This window comes from Ctenopharyngodon idella, chromosome 7 (assembly GCF_019924925.1).
Source record: "Ctenopharyngodon idella isolate HZGC_01 chromosome 7, HZGC01, whole genome shotgun sequence".
NCBI classification, from domain to species: Eukaryota; Metazoa; Chordata; class Actinopteri; order Cypriniformes; family Xenocyprididae; genus Ctenopharyngodon; species Ctenopharyngodon idella.
Window position 1 is genome coordinate 39,379,076 of NC_067226.1, and position 19,184 is coordinate 39,398,259.

The following is a 19,184-nucleotide window of genomic DNA, read 5'->3' on the forward strand; positions in this document are numbered from 1 at the left end:
TGATGGGTCAAGATAGCTGCTCAATTGTCAAGTGCATGCTGGGAAAGTTGACAATCACATGACCTGACGGGGTTTAAGCAGCAGCAGAGCCTAAGCACAAAGCTGCAGGCGACTGTTGATTTGAGACCAGCTGTGCTTTCCAAAACCTTCATTTCCGTTCAATATAAAATAACTTTTTTTTTCTATTGTAATATATTTTTAATTAAAATTTATTCCTGTATTGCAAAGCTGAATTTTGAGCATCATTATTCCAGTCTTCAGTGTGACATGATCCTTCAGAAATCATTCTAATATACTGATTTGCTGCTCAAGAAACATTTCTGATTATTATCAATGTTAAAAACAGTTAAATCTAACCTATAGCTTAAAAATTTGAAGCTAGTCTGCTTTAAAAGACAGTAAGCACAGCTGCTCTCGTTCATGCAAAAAAACACAAAACTATGGGCAATAATGAGGCAGTGAACAAAAGTAGATCTTACTCCAGAATTTAGATTAGTAGCTGACTGATAAGTTTAAAGGGTTAGTTCACCCAAAAATGAAAATTCTGTTATTAATTACTCACCCTCATGTCGTTCCACACCCGTATGACCTTCGTTCATCTTCCGAACACAAATTAAGATATTTTTGATGAAATCCGAGAAGTATATGACTCGTCCATAGACAGCAATATAACCACTACTTTCAAGGTCCAGAAAGGTACTAAAGACATTGTTAAAATAGTCCACATTACTACAGTGTTTCACCCTTAATTTTATGAAGCGTCAGTAATTCCAGGTTCTACATCCGAATGCCGGCTCAGTATTGGCCGACGCTGTTCACGTGAGCAGCACAACGCATGCGTGTGATGCTGATGCAGGAGCCGGCCAATAATGAGTCGGCGTTCTGACGTAGAACATGGAAGTGCTGAACATAAACAGCGTAAGAGAATGACATTCTCGTCACTTCATAAAATTAAGGATGACCCACTGCAGTCACGTGGACTATTTTAACAATGTTTTTAGTACCTTTCTGGACCTTGAAAGTGGTGGTTATATTGCTGTCTATAGAGGAGTCAGATAGCTCTCGGATTTCATCAAAAATATCTTAATTTGTGTTCAAATTTATATTTTTGAGTAATTAATAACAGAATTTTCATTTTGGGTGAACTAACCCTTTAACTTATTCCCTTTGGTTTGTTTCATGGATATGCTGCTCTTGTGAAAAGGAAGTATGCTTAATTCTACTGAATGCACACTTGTAGTGTCCTTCAATTATTAAAGGAACATTTTTAAAAACTATACTTGCACATAATATAATATTAATGAAATACAAGACCACTTAAGAGTACTTAAAGAGAGCACACTTTCATGACTATGTTTCCTAATACTTAAGTACACTTTAAAAAAGTGCACTTAGTAATAATGTCAAATTAAAAGTTTTACTTTAAAGTACATTTTAAATCATTGTGTTTTAATAATCTTTTGTGGTGTTTTAAAGAAAAACACTTGTTTTGATGTGATGACTAACATACTAAAGCACATATAAAGTACTTGTTTATAAATTTAACTGTAGTGATATAGGCCTAATTTAAAGGTAATTTATATAAAGGTAATATATACAAATACATGACATACAAGTTTCAATATAAATTATATTAAAATAGATTTTAGGTTGCCATAAATGCTATATATTCTGCAGTACACTAATCATATTTCAAAGGCAATAGAAGTCATTATGAATTTACATAATATAGATGTAACTTAAGTCCAACTTAAATAGGTCACAAAAATACTCTAAATGTCAACTAACTGCATTTAATATAAATTTAAACTATAATACATTTTTATTTAAGTGCAATTATCATGCCATTAAGTGTCGGGTGTTAAGTATATTTGTTTAAAGTATACTTTTCCATAATAACTAAAAGTATGCTAAAGTGTACTTCTTTTTTCACATGCTGTTACTGTGACCAGGCCCGATTGTAGGTGGCGTTCACTGATGGAAGTGTTTAAGAGCATGTGGTTTATTATGGGTAATTTGCAAAGGTGAAGGTTAAAATTGGTCAAGGCCTCATTTGACAACAACATGACCTTAGAAAAACACGAGGAACATGGCTTAAGTGCAAATGAAGATGAATGCATGAGTTCAAACACACAGTGGGATGGAAGCCGTGGCAGATGTGAGGATGAAAGTGGTATAAATATAAAGAGGAAAAATACCTGGACAAAATATCGACATGAACGCTCCCTTTTCTGCAGCTGAAAACCCAAAGAAAACAGATTGCTTTAGTATGAATCGGAAAATTTGACACTCTCAAGGTCTTTCACACCAAACACAATGAAGCATCTATTCAAGCAAATAATCGTAAGGCTGAACAAAAGTAAAATTGGTACCATAGATGATGCAAGTATAATGCACCTTTCAGTCCATGAACTGCATCTGTATCATTTGATGTGTATTTAATTATTGCACAGAGTTTAAGAAATATCTTAAGAATCTGTGTTGATGTGCAAGTGAAATCTACAAAGCGAATGTTCGTCACCGTTGTGAATGGCTCCACAGGAATCTATAGTTTCTATTCTGTTTTATTCAAAGTGTCATATGTGTTTGTGTGAAAGAGGCTTTGGAAGCACATCAGTTACATAAATCACATCCTATTGAACCCAGAGGAAAAGATTAATCCACTTTTGCTTGTATGAGACAGATCAAAAACTTCAACATGTCAGAAATGGCCTGCTCAAAAGAGTGTCGTACACTGTAATTGTATAACATTACATTATCCATTAAATTTTATCCTGAAAACACAGCAAAATGCAAAGCGTAATTCAAAACACTGTGAAAAACACAGTACATTGAACCCTGTTTTTACAGACTTTTGAGAGTGTTGAGGAGTTTCTGAGCTGGTTACTGTTGGTTTGTTGGATGAATTTAACCAGGCTGTTTACCAGCAAAACTTAAAGGGATAGTTCACCCAAAAAATGAAAATTCTGTCATCATTTACTCGCCCTCAAGTTGTTTCAAACCTGTAAGAATTTCTTTCTTCAAAAGATATTTTGAAGAATATGGGTAATCAAACAGTTGATGAGCCCCATTGACTTCCATAGTAAGAAAAAAAAAAAAAATACTATGGAAGTCAATGGGGCCCAATGGGTAGTCTTGCTGGTTAAATTCAACACCAAATGGCATGTGCGACACATCTTACTTCCATAACGTGACATTTTAGTTTTGATGCGTTCTGTATAGATACAGTGCAACCGGTCACTTAATTCTCAAAATGGTTTCTATTTCTGCAACATAGCGGCTGACAGATCAGGTACTGATTTTACTTTTTTTTTTATAATATATTTATTTGTATATATATTTTATAATATTAAAATGGTTTAATTTGAATATCATTTTATGTGGCCTTAAAAGTCATAATGATACAAAAAAACGATACAACAGATAATTTTCCTTAGATCTTCAGAACGTTTAAACTGTGAACAAACAAGTGTATTGCATGGCAAATATTGTATCAGTCACTGAGTAAGTATTTTGAATAATGTTAAAATTATTATTATTTTTTTTTATTCAGGTGATTATGTACTTATCCATCTGGTTGTGAGTGTGAGTCAGCTTTAGCTTTAGTTTAATGTTCCAAAAGAAAAAGGAAAGGAGAACTAATCACAAGTTGAATTACCTTTCATTTCTAAACATTTATTTGACTAGATTATCAAAAATACATATTAATTAAAGGTTATGTAACCAACATTTCCATTCAAAAGTTTGGAGTCAATACGATTTTTTGAGAAAAAAATGAATACTATTATACAGTGAGGATGCATCAAACTGATCAAAAGTGACAGTAAAGATTTTTATTTCAAATAAATGCTGTTCTTTTGAACTTTCTATTAATCAAAGTATCCGGAAGAAAAATAAATAAATAAATAAATATATATATATATATATATATATATATATATATATATATATATCTCACAATTTACACAGAAATAAGAGGCATCACAACTGTTTTCAACATTGATAGTAATCAGAAATGTTTCTTGAACAGCAAATCAGCATATTAGAATGATTTCTGAAGGATCATGTGACACTGAAGACTGGAGAAATGATGCTGAAAATTCAGCTTTGCATTACAGGAATAAATTACATTTTAAAATATATTCAAATAGAAAACAGTTCTTTTAAATTTTAATAATATTTCACAATATTATTATTTTTTTTTTTTTTCTGTATTTTTTATCAAATAAATGCAGCCTTGGTGAGCATAAGAGACTTCTTTCAAAAATAATAAAATAAAATCTTACAGACCCCAAACTTTTGAATGGCAATGCAAAATAATAATAATATTAATAATAATAATAATAATAATAATAATAATAATAATACACTACTGAAGCCATGACACTTCATTCAAACACCTCTGCTGTCACCAATGAGAGCAAGACTCAAGGAAAACAAGCTCATTCCCAACATGCCATGTTTTTACATTTACACAGAGGTATTTTTAATCTAGTTTGCACCATTTTGAAGGACTGGGCCTTCAGTTAGACAGCTTCTGATTGTAGTTGTGATTGCGCACAAACTCTTCTCGTCACCACATGAGTAAAGAGCAGAGAGGCCTGAGAGGAACAAGCGTGTGTGTGTGTGTGTGTGTGTGTGTGTGTGTGTGTGTGTGTGTGTGTGTGTGTGCGCGTGTATGTGTGTGTAGTCCATGAATTATTGAGTCTCACAGAGGAAGAGCGAGGGATGGGAACAGATAAAAATAAATAGCAGGCAGGTCTGTCGTCCCATCTCTGTTGGTGCCTGAATGTTAATGCTGGTTGATTCTGTCTGACGGTAGCCATCTTTAGCAGCACCTTCCTGAGATCACAGAGCTCCTGCAGATCAGCACATTACTTTCAGTCTTTAGCGGCTCCTGTTAGCGCCTCTTCAGGTTCCCTAATCCGTAAAGTATCTTGATCTTATACCGTTCGCATCTTAAAGCTCTTTGGCTCAGCCCAATGTTGCACAATCAAGGGAATCTCAACTGACAGTTTTACTTGACTGACAGTGTCTCACAAGATTTCGGTTAAGCTTTGCTGACTGTACGTCTGCATCTTTGCAATCGGGATACTCTGAGAAGCACATGAAAGTAATGGATGATAATTGATAATTAATCCAGCAAGTGACATCCAGTTAGCATTTTGGAAATAAATGTTTATTTTTGGCAGGACAAACAAATAACGAGTTAAGAAGGAGATGCGTGTCACACGAAAATAGAAGGTGAAGTCAAACACTTTGCATTGTGCAATACTACTTTTGGCAAAGTTTCTTTCGCAAATTTAGTAGTTAAACAAAAAAAATTGGCATAATTTGAATTGCTTACATACTATATACTGCAGAAATAGCAAAAGAAGTATGTTAGTATGCTATTTTGAACATAGACAATGATTATAAATAAACTTATGTGTCATTTCAATCAATGTTGTTATTGTTAACTCAAACTAAAAATCATTTTCGGTAACTGAAATAAATCTGAAATAAAATAAATAATAGATGGAAAAAAATACAAATAAAAATTACCTTGGTAACTAACTGAAAAAAAAAAAAAAAAAAACAAATTAAATAAACTGAAGTACTAAAATTACTAAAACTAAAACTGAAATAAAAATTAATTAACCTTTAAATAGAATTATTAAAAGAAATAGAATGACAGTCACATAACAAAATTACTAAAACTACTAAAACTAAAATGAAAACTGAAATGACAAAAAATCTAATTCAAAATATTAATAAACATTATATTAGTATATAAATAATATTAAAATGATGAACTGATTTCAACATCGAACAGGGTCCATAAAAACATTTTAATGGCATTTAATGTAATTAAAACTTTAAAAAAGAAAATTAAGTACTAATACTACTAAAACTGAAATAAAAATAAATAAATATACGCTAAATAAAAATATTAAAAAAAAACTAATAAAAATGACAATCATACAACAAAAATGATTAAAACAAACTAAAATGAAAATGAAAACTGAAAAATATAAAATAAAAGCTAATTTAAAATATTGATAAACACTATAAAAGTATACAAATAATACTTAACACTGAATTCAACACTGAAAAGCATAAATAACTATAGATGCATGTAATTAGAACTGCACAATTTCATATTTGTTTGTGCTATATTTTATTATTAGAGTATCATATTGTTACCTATAGTGTGCTTTTGTGATCACTATTTGTTCACTATATTACACAAGCCGCTGCTAACGTAGTGCATTTCCCTCACTTATGCGGTTGGATTTTTCCAATAGACGGCTCACTAGAGTTAGAACAGAGCTGATATGTTTTAAATCAGTGATCTCGGAATTGAAGCAGATGTTGGTTGAGTCTGAAGCTTTACTTCTACGTTCACAGCAGCTTAAATCAACCAGCTGTGAAATTCAAAGGCAGATTTGGTTTAAAATTACCGCTTAGATTAATTAGCATGAAGGCAAGGTGAGTGTGACGGCCTCCGTCAAAAAGTGTGATTGTGACGCTCACTGATCACTGCTGCTGTGGAAAGTGAAGTTTGCAGAATTGTGGGTGGAAACGAAGTGTGAATTTCGCAGAAGACGCGTTGAAACAGGTGTGTGTGTTCCACGGTTGGGCTTAACAATCAGAAAATCACAGTCTTAAAAGCCAAGTTAATTAATTTTGAGCATTTCGGTAGCGCAGACAGCAGAGCCTGCCGTTAGAAGGTCATGGGTTTGAGTCCCAGGAAATGCATGAACTGATCAATGTTTACTTTGAGTGCATTGTAGTCACTTAAGATAAAAGTGTCTGCAAAACACATACATTTTATTTATACTTTACAGAAACCAATAGCAGTTCTGAGTATATGCGTGCTGTTAGGATCCAAAATGTACTTTTTGTCCAACGTGATCTTTATTTTACGTAAAGTGTGGTTCTACCACACATACATTTACTTACGTTTTCAGACACACAAAAACGTACAATATTAACATATTTATAGCACTAAAACGTAAAATACTTACGTATTGACAGCGATAAAACGTAAATTATTTATGTATCCAAGTATGAATGTGTATGAATTCCCAGGTATTAATATTAAAATCGTGGCATTAATGTTTTGATTCTGTTGTATTGTCATATAAATACATGTTTTTAGTCACATTTATTAAATGCAGTTTACTCATCTACTTAATATGAAATAACATTTCTGTTCGTGACTTGTGCTGCATATTTCAGAGGATTACAGAATGTTAAACAAGACTACACTTTAAAACCTTAAAATGAATAACATTTCTGTAATTGTGAGAGACAAAAAGCGTTTTCTCCTGTGCAGTGACTGACAATACAACCATAAGTTACACCAAAACACAACTAGAGCCCGACCGATATATCGTTTTGCTGATTTTATCGGCCGATATGAATGTGTCGCCAATATATCTGCATCGGCATATATGGTGCTGATATGCCACCGATATGCACGTTTATTTTTTACAGAACATATAACGCAGATAAAATGGTTGTAAATGGTGTGATTACGTAGTTTGTCCAGCAGAGCGCACGCCATTGTTCGCTACTGGCACCAGCCAGCCCTTTCACTTCAGTAAAGAGGTCTCTTGATTGGGCAGCGGCAAGCAGTCAAGCGATGTCTTCACGAGAGTCAAAGCGTTGTCTTAACGGTAAGTTGCTAACTAGTTTGTGAAAAACATAACTTACTGTAAAGTTAATATACAATGACCCTCCCCCCATAAGTTTCCTTTTTCAATATAAGTCCATCCAACATAACATTAGCCCCATCCCTTAAAACTGCCATGTCACTCATGCATATCACATCGCTCACATCACATATCCTAAATTAGCACAGTTTGTCAGTACAGTCAGTTAACGTAGCAGATTGAAAAGTTAGTATCTTTCTGCAGTCCAATAGAGCGCGGTGCGGTGGTGGCTTGAGTCTATTGAATGGTGATTTAACGCTACATTGTCACCTAGTTGGTGAAATGCGCTGCTATAAAGTAAATAAACATGTCCCCATCTTTTACTCTTACAACGAGCTTATACTCGTTTGCTACATTAGTAGGATTTGCAGAAAACGCGGACGAAATCACGGAATCCAGTCATAAAACGGATTTTACTGTATAACACGGAATTTGTCATATTTTTGAAGAATAAATAAAAAACAGGTCAGAACACTTCAATCAAATTGCGATGTAGACTAGTGTCTGTGAATATTAAATCGCAAAAAGTTAAATATGATCCTCATGTTCTGCATGTTCATTTGATTACCAGAAAATAAGCCATTGAGTGCATAAACCTGCCCCTGTTGGATTGGCAGTAGCTTGTTTGCCCTACAGTTACTTTGTTTATTTTCTTAATTCAAGTTATATACATATTGTTCTATTTGTGTTGTAAAGTTATTTATAATAGGTGAAGTTTACTGTTCAGTGCACTGATGCCAGGCTTATTTTGTATAATAAAGTTTCTTGTTAAATTGTTAAATACCCTGCCTTTTCTACATATCTTTATCACGTCAGTGATCATTACAAAAAAATGTGTTTATGTATATATATTCTGTTTATGTATATATGGTATTCAATATACAGTACCAGTCAAAAGTTTGAACACACAAATGGGAAGTGTGTCCAAACTTTTGACTGGTACTGAACTATAATATACACATAAAGAATATCAGCCGATATATCGCTATCTGACTTTTTTTTACTTCCTAATATCGGTATTGGCATCGGCCCCCAAAAACCCGAACCCATATCGGTCGGGCTCTAAACACAACATAAATTCACAAAACACATCAATTTTATGTTCACTGTACTCCAAATCTTTACAATCCATATGTTTGCAAGGTACAGATCCAAATTTAGCCCTTTATACGGCAATCTTCATCTTCATTCTCAGCAGCGACTGTCACAATTAAAGCCCGCGCTCGATACGATTTAAATTTGAAAGTTGCGCTACCATCGAGAAGCGTTACGACATGGTTTATTGCACTGATATCGAACGCTTATTGGCTCTCACCTGCTTCGTCAAAAATTGCGACATGCTGTGTTTGAGCATATTGACATTTGAAATGAGTGGATGCTTTCACGGAAAGAAGCTGGATTCATATTTTCATGGATTAATAACTTAAATTCTGCTTAGTACTCTATAAAAAACTATTACCACCAAAGAGGAAGGCAACTCCTCATCATTTGAACAACTTTTGACATTTTCGCAATAAATAAATTATTGTGATTACACTTGTTTGTCTGTTTTTCTTTTATTTATAATAGTACATAGTTTTAAGAAATGGTTATGGGTAGGATTAGGGGTAGGTGTAGGATTAGTGGCTCAAAATATTGTTTTAATGCTATATTGTTACTAACATTGTCATTTTCCTACACATTTCTGTCCATTATGTTTTACTCTTTTAATATTCTGTATAAAATTGGTATGTTTAGGTTCGGGGTTGGGGTTTAGGGATCTTACATTTATCTATAAAACGCCTCGGGTTACGACTGTAACCCTGGTTCCCTGAGAACAGGGAACAAGACACTGCGTCCTAGAATGCATATGGGGAACGACCTCACGTGACAGGTGTCTGAAGCGATAGTCGAATCACGCCAATCCTATTGGCCGGCGACAAAGTGGGTTACTTTCAAAATGATTTTTGCAGTAATATGGCAAGCCATTTTATCATTTTGTGTGTGTCCTCCGGTGTCAGATATCTCGGACACGGATCAGCACAACGCTTGGAACGTTTCTCAGACATTGTAAATTGGCTTACCTTGACAACAATCGCAGCAGACAAAACAGTCACTGAAGATGAAAAGAGAGGATGACATGTTCTCTAGGCGCCCCTTATATACTGTCGGGTCGCACTAGTATGACGTCATAGGCCGTCGCCGGCCAATAGGATCGCTTCAGATACTTGTCACGCGAGGGCGTTCCCCATATGCGTTCTAGGACGCAGTGTGAGTTCCCTTTCGAAAGGGAACTATAAAAGGGAAATTATGCATATATCTTTATGACATGAAAGATTCGTAAATATAGTTTTTTCGCTGTATAAACGTAATAATGCTACGTTTAAATGCTGCCAAAACGTCCATATTGTACATTTCAGCACCTATCCAAAAAAAGAAGTTTTGTCTTTGAAAGTTACGTATTAATACCTATGTATTAACAATGAGACCAGGCTGTTTTGTCATATCTGCTAATAGTGGATGAATTGAGAAAACTGACCAGAAAAATTTTGACTGACAAAACTCAGTTTTGGTCTTTAATTTGAGTTTTTTGAGTTTGAGCTTGCACAAAGAGTCTTCAAAGTTCGGCTTAATATATTATGTTTAGGGTTGGTAAATTTTAATTAATTGCGTGGTTTGCTGATTAAGTAAATTAATAACATTCAGGGTCCAAAATGAAAAGTAGCAGATCAACAAATGCAAAAATTGCATGATGATAGCAAGATGATTTCAACAGTTTAAATTTTCATTTAAGTTAAAACTGAAATAAAACTTAATAAAAGCTACAAGAAAAAAAAAACAAAAAACAAAAAAAACAGAGGCACATGACAAAATTACTTAGTCTTAAAAACTGAAAATATAAATATAAAAGGTATTACAGTATATAAATTATACTAAAAATACCAAATTAATCCATTAAATCCTAAATGTTGCACTTCCTAAAGATACCGACGGCTTACCTATTTTATTTACTCACTGAAGTTAAATTTTATTGGCACTTGGTTCCTGCGATTGTTAATTTTGGAGCCTGTGTAATATTAATACACACCTACATTTGCACACAAATTAAATGTCTTTGTTCTCTGAGTGTCTAATCGAGTCGTCTGCGAGTGACGACAAACCACACGCAGGTCTAGAGAAAATAACGTCAAAGCAGACCTCTTTAACTCCATAGAAACTTTAATAACGGCGGTGATTATTCATGCCGCATAATGTCCTCTGAGCGATACGAGCCTCAGGACGGTGAGAGTTTTTCTTCACCCAAGTAAAACCTATTTTTAAACAGACGGCTGACTGCGAGGAGAAACACAGGGGATCATTCATCCTGACAAACACGGACATCATTAAAAAAACACCCACTGCTCTCCTCCTCCTGCTCTCCATACTGACTGCATCAAAGAGGAAGTTTCTCACTCACGCTTTATCTTTCTTGCTCTTTCTTTCAATTTCTATTTTTTCTTTGTCTTCTGGTAAAGTAAAAAATAATAATAAGTAATGATTAGCTTTTCCAAACCATTGTCAGCCACTGTCTGAGTATCACATCTTAACTGGTCTAGAGCAGACACGTCATGACATACAATGCAGTCCAGATACATCAAACTAGTTTGATTTTCAGCCTCAGGCGGCACATCTATGAACAGTTTGATGCACTTTGCATGTAAATTCTAAAAATTCACAAACTCTAACAGCTCTAATCTGATTGGCTGGCTTTTACGCATTTTATTCAAGGTGAAGTTTTTATCGGTCCACCTGGATGCAATATAAATGTTACCAGATTGATACAATGTGCATTTCTGAGGAAGAGAAATTTACTGTATTTGACTATGCTTGTGAGATTCATGGCACTGAGTCTTTGAAAGACATTCAAAGGCACTTAGTGTCAAGTTTTCAAGGATATTCTGCTAAGTTAGCAGCACATATGCTTGAAAACACCTGGATTTTCATTCAATTCTGTACACAATAGATTAAAAGGGACAATTTTACGCATGTTCGCTTAGCATTTTGTGTCATTAGCTTAGCAACATGCTAACATCACCATTTATGCGTTTGCAGACAGTGATGACCTTTTTTTGTGGCCGGAGCCTACCTAGTGGCAGAAAATGATAGCTCTGCAGTAACAGTCTATGGAAGCCATGGAATGAAAGAATAAACGAGGTAATTTCGAGTTTATATCTCAAAATCCAGACTTTTTTTTAGCTCACAATTCTGAGTTTGTATCTCACATTTCTGAGAAGAAAAATCATAATTGCAAGATATAAACTCGTTATTCTGTTGCGAGTTGCAAGTTTATATCCCGTAATTCAGACTTTTCCCCTCAGAAGTTATAAAGTCCAAATTGGGTGATATAAAAAGTTAGAATTGTGATATAAAAATGTATGTTTAAATGTTAGGGCTAATACATTATGTTCCCATAATGAACTGCATATATGGATATTATGCAGACCTATTGTTTACGTCAAATTCATGCTTTAATAATAGACTTATTGTCACAGGTTTCATCAGGCCAGCCTGTGGATTGCAACCATAATCGTCTGCGTTTAGCTTCAAAGGGTGTCTTCAGCAACTGTATTCTACAAAAATGAAGACTATCTTATTTGCATTCCGATTCTGACATCCAAAGGCACAACAAGACATTTTCTTGTCTTATTCCATGGATTTTGCCCATTTTCCTTCACTTGTTACTACTGGGTTTTTTTCCTGCCACTATAATGTGCGCAAAGCTGCAAGAGATGTAACTGTTAGGTCTGCTCTCAAATGGTCTATTGAAATCAACTATAAGAGTTAGTGTCTGTGTTAAACCATTCTTACATTAACTGTCACATTTAAATCCATTCACAGCGACAATTCATGTAAGAATGGTCACATGACAAATTACACAGAAATTGTTCTGCTCGTGCTCACGAATGAGACTAATGACTGAGGAAGAACTAGTCACTGCACCGAGCTGTTTTGCTTCCTTTTCGGCCTAAGCTTTTCTGGGTCAGACTTCTACATTGGGTTGTTTTTCCACAGTTTTGTATGTTTTCACTGTTTCGCAAATAAGGGAACCTAAGTGGCTTCCTTCACTAATGAGAAAAAAATGTCCGAGTGCTCCTTTAAGTAGCCGTGTAATAAGCAGGGTAATGTACAGTCAGACGGTCATTATCACAAGATAAACACTTACAGATTGATCAGGACTCCAATACGAAGCAGAGATTTTGTTCATTGCTACTGCTCTGTGCTCTCTTTCTTCTCACATAACAGAACAATTTCAGCTCAAATCAATATTTCATGTCCCTTTATTTATTTATCTGGTAAGTAGCTGTGTAATGAGCTTTGCACCAGGGTCTCGATCACCCAGTCAGGGTTTATTTTGTGATAATGACCGGCTAACTGTACAATACATCCATTACGGTTCTGTTTTGTTTTATTTGATATTGTTGTATGACACACACAGTACCTTGTTGAGGCTCCGGGCGGCACTGTCTTTTCCCCCAGGGGTAAGATTCCGGAGCTGAACGTCCAGCAGGTCGATTAGGTGACCCATGGCCCTTACGGTGTAGGTGATGTCCCCGGCGTGCATGTGGCCCTTGGTCTGTTCGGAAAGCTCACGGGAGATTATGGCAGCAGGCTCACCCCCTCGGATCTACAACACACACACAAACACAGTGTGAACACCGAGTCAAAACTCATCACACAAAACTGGAGTAAATGTGCGTTCGTAAAGTGTGTGTGTGAGAGAGAGAGAGAGAGAGAGAGAGACTGCGTAGACAGTCACACTGTTATACATTACAATAGAATTAACTAACAAATTGCTTAGTTACAGCTGTCTTTAGGGCTTTTCACACTTGAAATAGTTAACCCTGGGTCATTCTAAATCCCGGGTAAACAGAATCCTGGGTTATCATGCTTCACGTTTCACACTGTTCATAATTTACCTGCAATTAATCCTGGGTATTCGTAAGCTGTTGTTTCACATTGTACATTCCTAAATCCTGGGTCACCGTTCTTATTTGCATATTTGCGGTGTCAGTGTCATTGATTGGATAAACGCAGCATGTGACCTGTTTACATAGCTCTAGCATTGTGCATCCTCGTATTGTCAATTGTACTAACGAGTTTATACTGAATGGACATTTCGGACTATAAAGGTAAGAATGAAACGGTCTCTTTGTCACTTAAATTGTTGCGTTTTCTGCCACCATTTGACATTTTTCCTCTCAAACACCGAATTTACTAATACAATGCGCAGTGTTTTTGTGACTATCTAAAGCATGTGAATATGATGCACGCTATTGGTTAGCCGTTGCTAAGCATCTAGTCATAACATTCTAACACCGCGTCGTTTCACACTGAACAAGTTTGGTACCGCAATGCAGGGTTAACACCGCAAAAGCGGTGCTAACCCTGCTCTGGAGCAGGGTTTCATAACCCCGGTGCTAACCCCGCTTCTAAATTAAGCAGTGTGAAAAGCCCTTCTGTGTATTAAGCTGGCATATGAGAATGTGTTTAACATAGGACAAATTGCAAACAACACCTTTAACTAAATATTTCACTACAAAAAAAAAAAAAAAAATAATAAAATAAAAATCAGTTGTTTCTTTTTTTATCTGGTTAATTTACACAAACCATCTGAATGAATTAATTCACTAAAATGATTACGCTGCATGATAATGTAGCTTACTGACAGTCAGCAAAACTGAAGGTGTTAGAATAGGTGTTAGTGTTCCTGTAGCTCAAACAGTAGAGCATGACGATAAACAACACCAAGGTCATGGGTCATTGATTCCCAGTAAATGCATGAATGATACTATGTATACCTTGAAAATTATTTTGGATAAAAGTGTAGACATCAGCTTAAAATGTGTATGTACAGTCAACTGAACCATAAGGATATAGGGATAAAAACTCACTAAGATAAACACTCTAGCCATGATATAGCTTTTAAATAAATAAATTAAAATAAATAAATAAAACAGTTATTAATATTAATAATAATAACAATAATAATAATAATACATATTATTATTAAACTATTTTTGTTTTATTAAACTATAAAACTTAAACCACAACATAATTATATTACTTTAAAAATAATAATGTAAAATAAAAATAGTATTTATTTTTTTTTTTTTAATTATATCTCTTACTGGGCCGTCTTTGTGTCTTACAAGTATTACAATACTAATATTTATAGCTGTTTTAACTTCTTTACTTTCAAACTTTAAACCATAGAGCATTTATTTATAAATGATTCTCATGACAATTTTGGGAAGATGGTTGTGCATGTTGCATTTTTAAGCAACTCTATGTAAGTAAATTAACGACAAATATATTTGAAACAAAAAAGCATACTGAATTGCAATAATTGGGGAAAAAAAAAAACAGTGCCTGCATTTTAATGCATTGTATTGGGGGCTAAAATTGTATAGGGCACTAAAATTCAACATGTTTGTATATTTAAACCAAATATTTCAGCTGAAAACATTTCATACACAATTTCATTATTAATGCAATAATCCATATTAACATTCCAGACAACATTTCCATAATTTTCAGTCTGTTTGGCCCTTTTGGTGCTTCTAGTCTGATGCTTCACCTTTGAGTTAGTAGCATCACCTCTAGTAATTAGTTATTTTCCAATACTGGAGCACATGTGTCAGGTCAATAGGTCAAACAGATGCATCAATCTCAACGGCAGTATTTTACATTGCACATTCTCTGCAGATCAAATCATCCTTCTGTGTTTCTCTGCTTGAGTTGAACAAAGATGTAAGAAGCAAATGGCTCTTGACTTCCCAGACAGTACAGCTCTGTTCTTTTAAGTCAAGGCAAAAACATGAGCGTAGATGAGAGCCACGCACTCGTGTATTGAGTTTAATCAAAACACTCCCCCAGCTAAAGGAAGCGATGTGTTTATTTGCTAATGAGACGCAACTAAAGATGTTGTCTTCTGGGCTGCCTGCCGGCTCCACACACACACACAGCACTCATTTCACTTTAGTAAAAGTGTAGGATTGATTTGAGTGAACCTTCACATTGTTACAGTTGACATTAACAACAAGCAAAAGGTGATAGGAAAACAAGAAAACATATTATCTGTAGCTGTCTATATGATGCTAAAGGCTACACCTACTTTAGCATTCCTTTTTTAAATATATTTAATTTTCATAAAAACAAGAACATAGCTTGAGAAATATAAATGTAAATAAATGTGAATGAGCAGACCTGAGTGTGGGGTCAAGAATAACAGAAAGTGATACTGTAGTCTACAGTGTTGTTTTAGTATTATTTATATAATGTTATAGTATTTATTCATAATTTTAATTAGCCTTTATTTTTATATTTTCAAGTTTTCATTTTAATTTTAGTTTAAGTTAAATTTTATTTAAGTAAATTTAAGCATACTTTTTAAAAAAAAAAAAAAAGTACTTACTACGGAAATATTATGAAAGAATATAATTGAGTGTCAACTGAATGTAATGTTTTCAGACACTTAAAGGGATAGTTCACCCAAAAATGAAAATTTGATGTTTATCTGCTTACCCCCAGGGCATCCAAGATGTAGGTGACTTTGTTTCTTCAGTAGAACAGGTCTGAACGCGCTCTGACAACGGAAGTGATGTCTCGCACTCATTGAAGTATGAGCGCGAGACATCAATTCCGTCATCAGAACACGCGTTCAGACCTCACCAACCGGATGCGCAAGGCAGTTGGACATAGTGGTGTTTTAGAGGTGAAAAATGATATAAATACTATTCGGTTTCTCGCACAAACCAATCGTTTCGTGTCTTCAGACATTAATGTGTCGTCACGAGCCGCAGGGTTTAATTTGGATTTGTCTGTGCTTGTTTTTTTTACTATTATAGATTCAGTTACCATTGACAAGCATTATACGACTGACAGACCGCAACGGTTGGAGTTAAAAATCATCATTTGTGTTCTACTGAAGAAACAAAGTCACCTACATCTTGGATGCCCTGGGGGTAAGCAGATAAACATCAAATTTTCATTTTTGGGTGAACTTTAATTGCTATTTACAATTAAATGAAAATGTATTATAGTTTAAATTTTATATTAAATGCAGTTAGCTGAACTTTAAAGTGCTTATTAGAGTAGGACTTTAATACATCTTTATATTTAATTTCATAATTACTTCTATTGTCTTTAAAATAGGGTTAAAGTGTACTGCTGAATGTACTGACAAGCATTTATGGTAAACTAAACTATACTTTAATGCCACTTATTGAATACTATTTTATTGAATTGTGATTAAAACACTAGTTAAAATTATAATCAAGTACTTTAGTATGTTAGTCAACATCAAAATAAGTCTACTTTAAAGCACAATGTAAAATTATTAAAACATCTTAAAATGTACTTTAAAGTAAAACTTTTGACATTATTACAAAGCACACTTTTTAAAAGTGCACTTAAGTGTGTTAAACAGTCAGGAAATGTGCTTTCTTTAGACACAAGTGGCCTTTTATTTCATTAATATTATATTATCTACAAGTACAGTGTGTGTGTGTGTGTGTGTGTGTGTGTGTCTATGTTTGTGTGTGTGTGTGTGTGTGTGTGTGTGTGTGTGTGTGTGTGTGTGTTTCTTAAACCTTCTGGTTGATGATGTTGACCCATGTGGAGGTGCAGTTGCTGAGGTCGGGCCCCTGCTGGTCCCACAGTCCCTCGGGCCCCTGACAGGCAAACATGGCCGTCCCTGCACAGAGAAATGAGCCATTACTGCCTATCACTATTGTGTGTTCATATCATGTTTTGTTACAGGAAAGTAAACATGTGCACATTAACATTGAAAGAGTCCCGTCCTTCACTGCTGCATCCAGAGATGACAAGAAACACTGTGATCAAACGTCTGCGATCATAAAAGAATGTGTAATTACTTCCTCTGATGGAGATAAAATCACTGCAGCGTGTGTGTGTGTGTGTGTGTGTGTGTGTGTGTGTGTGTGTGAGAGAGAGAGAGAGAGAGAGAGAGAGAGAGAGTTAACTACAGCCAGATGCAGAGGTGTGTGTGTGCGTGTGTGTGTGTGTGTGTGTTCCCTGGAGTGCAATGGTAAAGGTCAATTAAAGCTCGTGGAGGGAGACATCTCATTCTCGGCTCTAATTAGAAGGACAGAAGGGGGAAAAAATGTCATATTCTTCCACTCGGGTGACTCTATCAGCACTCAGGTGCGATCACTCATAGACACACACATTCACACACTCCAGATGTCCCGCTGCTGTCAACAAAAACACTGACAACAGAAATGAGAGGAAAGACACCAACGTTCAATAAACAAATATACCTCTGCATTGCATTAGTGTATTAATAGCAAATTATAGCAAATTATGTTACACTGTAAACCCGAATAAGTTGGCAAAACTCAAAAAATTTGAGGCAATCGGTTGCCTCAAAAATTTTAAGTTAAGATATTCAAAGTTTAAGTAAGCAGAACTGGCAGATTTTTATTTTGTACTCATACAGTGTAACTGTTCTTAACTTGAAATGTTTGAGTACACTCATACATTTAACTTAAAATTATCGTGTAACCCCAATGTAAACACTTTTTATTAGCGTAAAATTAGCTTATTTGCTAACATGTTAACAATAGCATGGTATAACACTTGCTGAATGAGTACAGCAATATAAAGCATTTAACACGCTTGCTCTCAAACCAAGCCACATGCACCACTTGTCATCATGATGGTAACTCTCCAAAAACCCATATTAACAGAAACTCTTCTAAATTAGCATAACAAAACATTAATCTCTACTAAATCTCCCACTTATTAATCTTGCACAAAAAAAAAAAAAAAAAAAAAAAAAAAATAGCATTTACTCTCCCTTTCGAGTCCCATAGGCAAAGTACGCTGGGAAATAGAAACTTAAGTTCAAAGAAATAAGTTCATAAAACTCAAAACAATGAAACAGTTCAGTTTACTTAAAATATATCAGTTCTGTGAACTTGAAAGAAAAAGAAAATGCTAAATACTCACAGAAGTTAATTTGATTGAACTAATTTGTTTAATTTAAGTTTGTCCTACTCAAACCAATTCATTATTTTGAGCATTTTGCTTTGAATTGTAATATTATTTATAATTTTTTTTATCTATTTATTTACTTATTTAAACTATTAATTTATTTTTATTTTTTTAACATTTACATTTATACAATATAATTATGCAATAATTTATGCAATAAAGAAATGTTGCATTATTGTAATAATATTATTGTATTGTATTAAACAAATTATTTTACATTACTTGTTTTGCTTTGAATTTTATTATTTATTTATTTATTCTACAATTTTTTATTTCTTTTATTTCTTTATTTATTTTTTTTTACATTTATGCATTTACTTTTACATTTATGTAATATACAGCAATGAAAGCAATATAAAGTAATGATGTAACATTTATGTTTTATCCAAAAAGTGTCCACTAAATTATTGAATACATTTTTTATCCACTAGCAAGAGAGAAATAAAA

The 19,184-nt window shown here is 34.3% G+C and overlaps 1 protein-coding gene across 22 annotated transcripts in view; it reads right to left on the bottom strand.

The window, feature by feature from the left end:
- The window catches only part of LOC127515855 (adhesion G protein-coupled receptor L3-like), a 342,582-nt gene that overhangs the window by 92,044 nt on the left and 231,354 nt on the right, over positions 1–19,184 (bottom strand). For 17 of the 22 annotated variants that reach the window (XM_051899975.1, XM_051899967.1, XM_051899962.1 and 14 more), the window contains exons 7-9: positions 17,312–17,415; positions 13,159–13,344; positions 2,199–2,237 (exon numbers count right to left, since the gene is read on the bottom strand). In XM_051899975.1, the coding sequence (XP_051755935.1) occupies positions 2,199–2,237; positions 13,159–13,344; positions 17,312–17,415 (329 nt within the window). The remainder of the gene's footprint in view (positions 1–2,198; positions 2,238–13,158; positions 13,345–17,311; positions 17,416–19,184) is intronic. The other 5 variants (XM_051899977.1, XM_051899970.1, XM_051899965.1 and 2 more) reach the window with 1 other exon arrangement.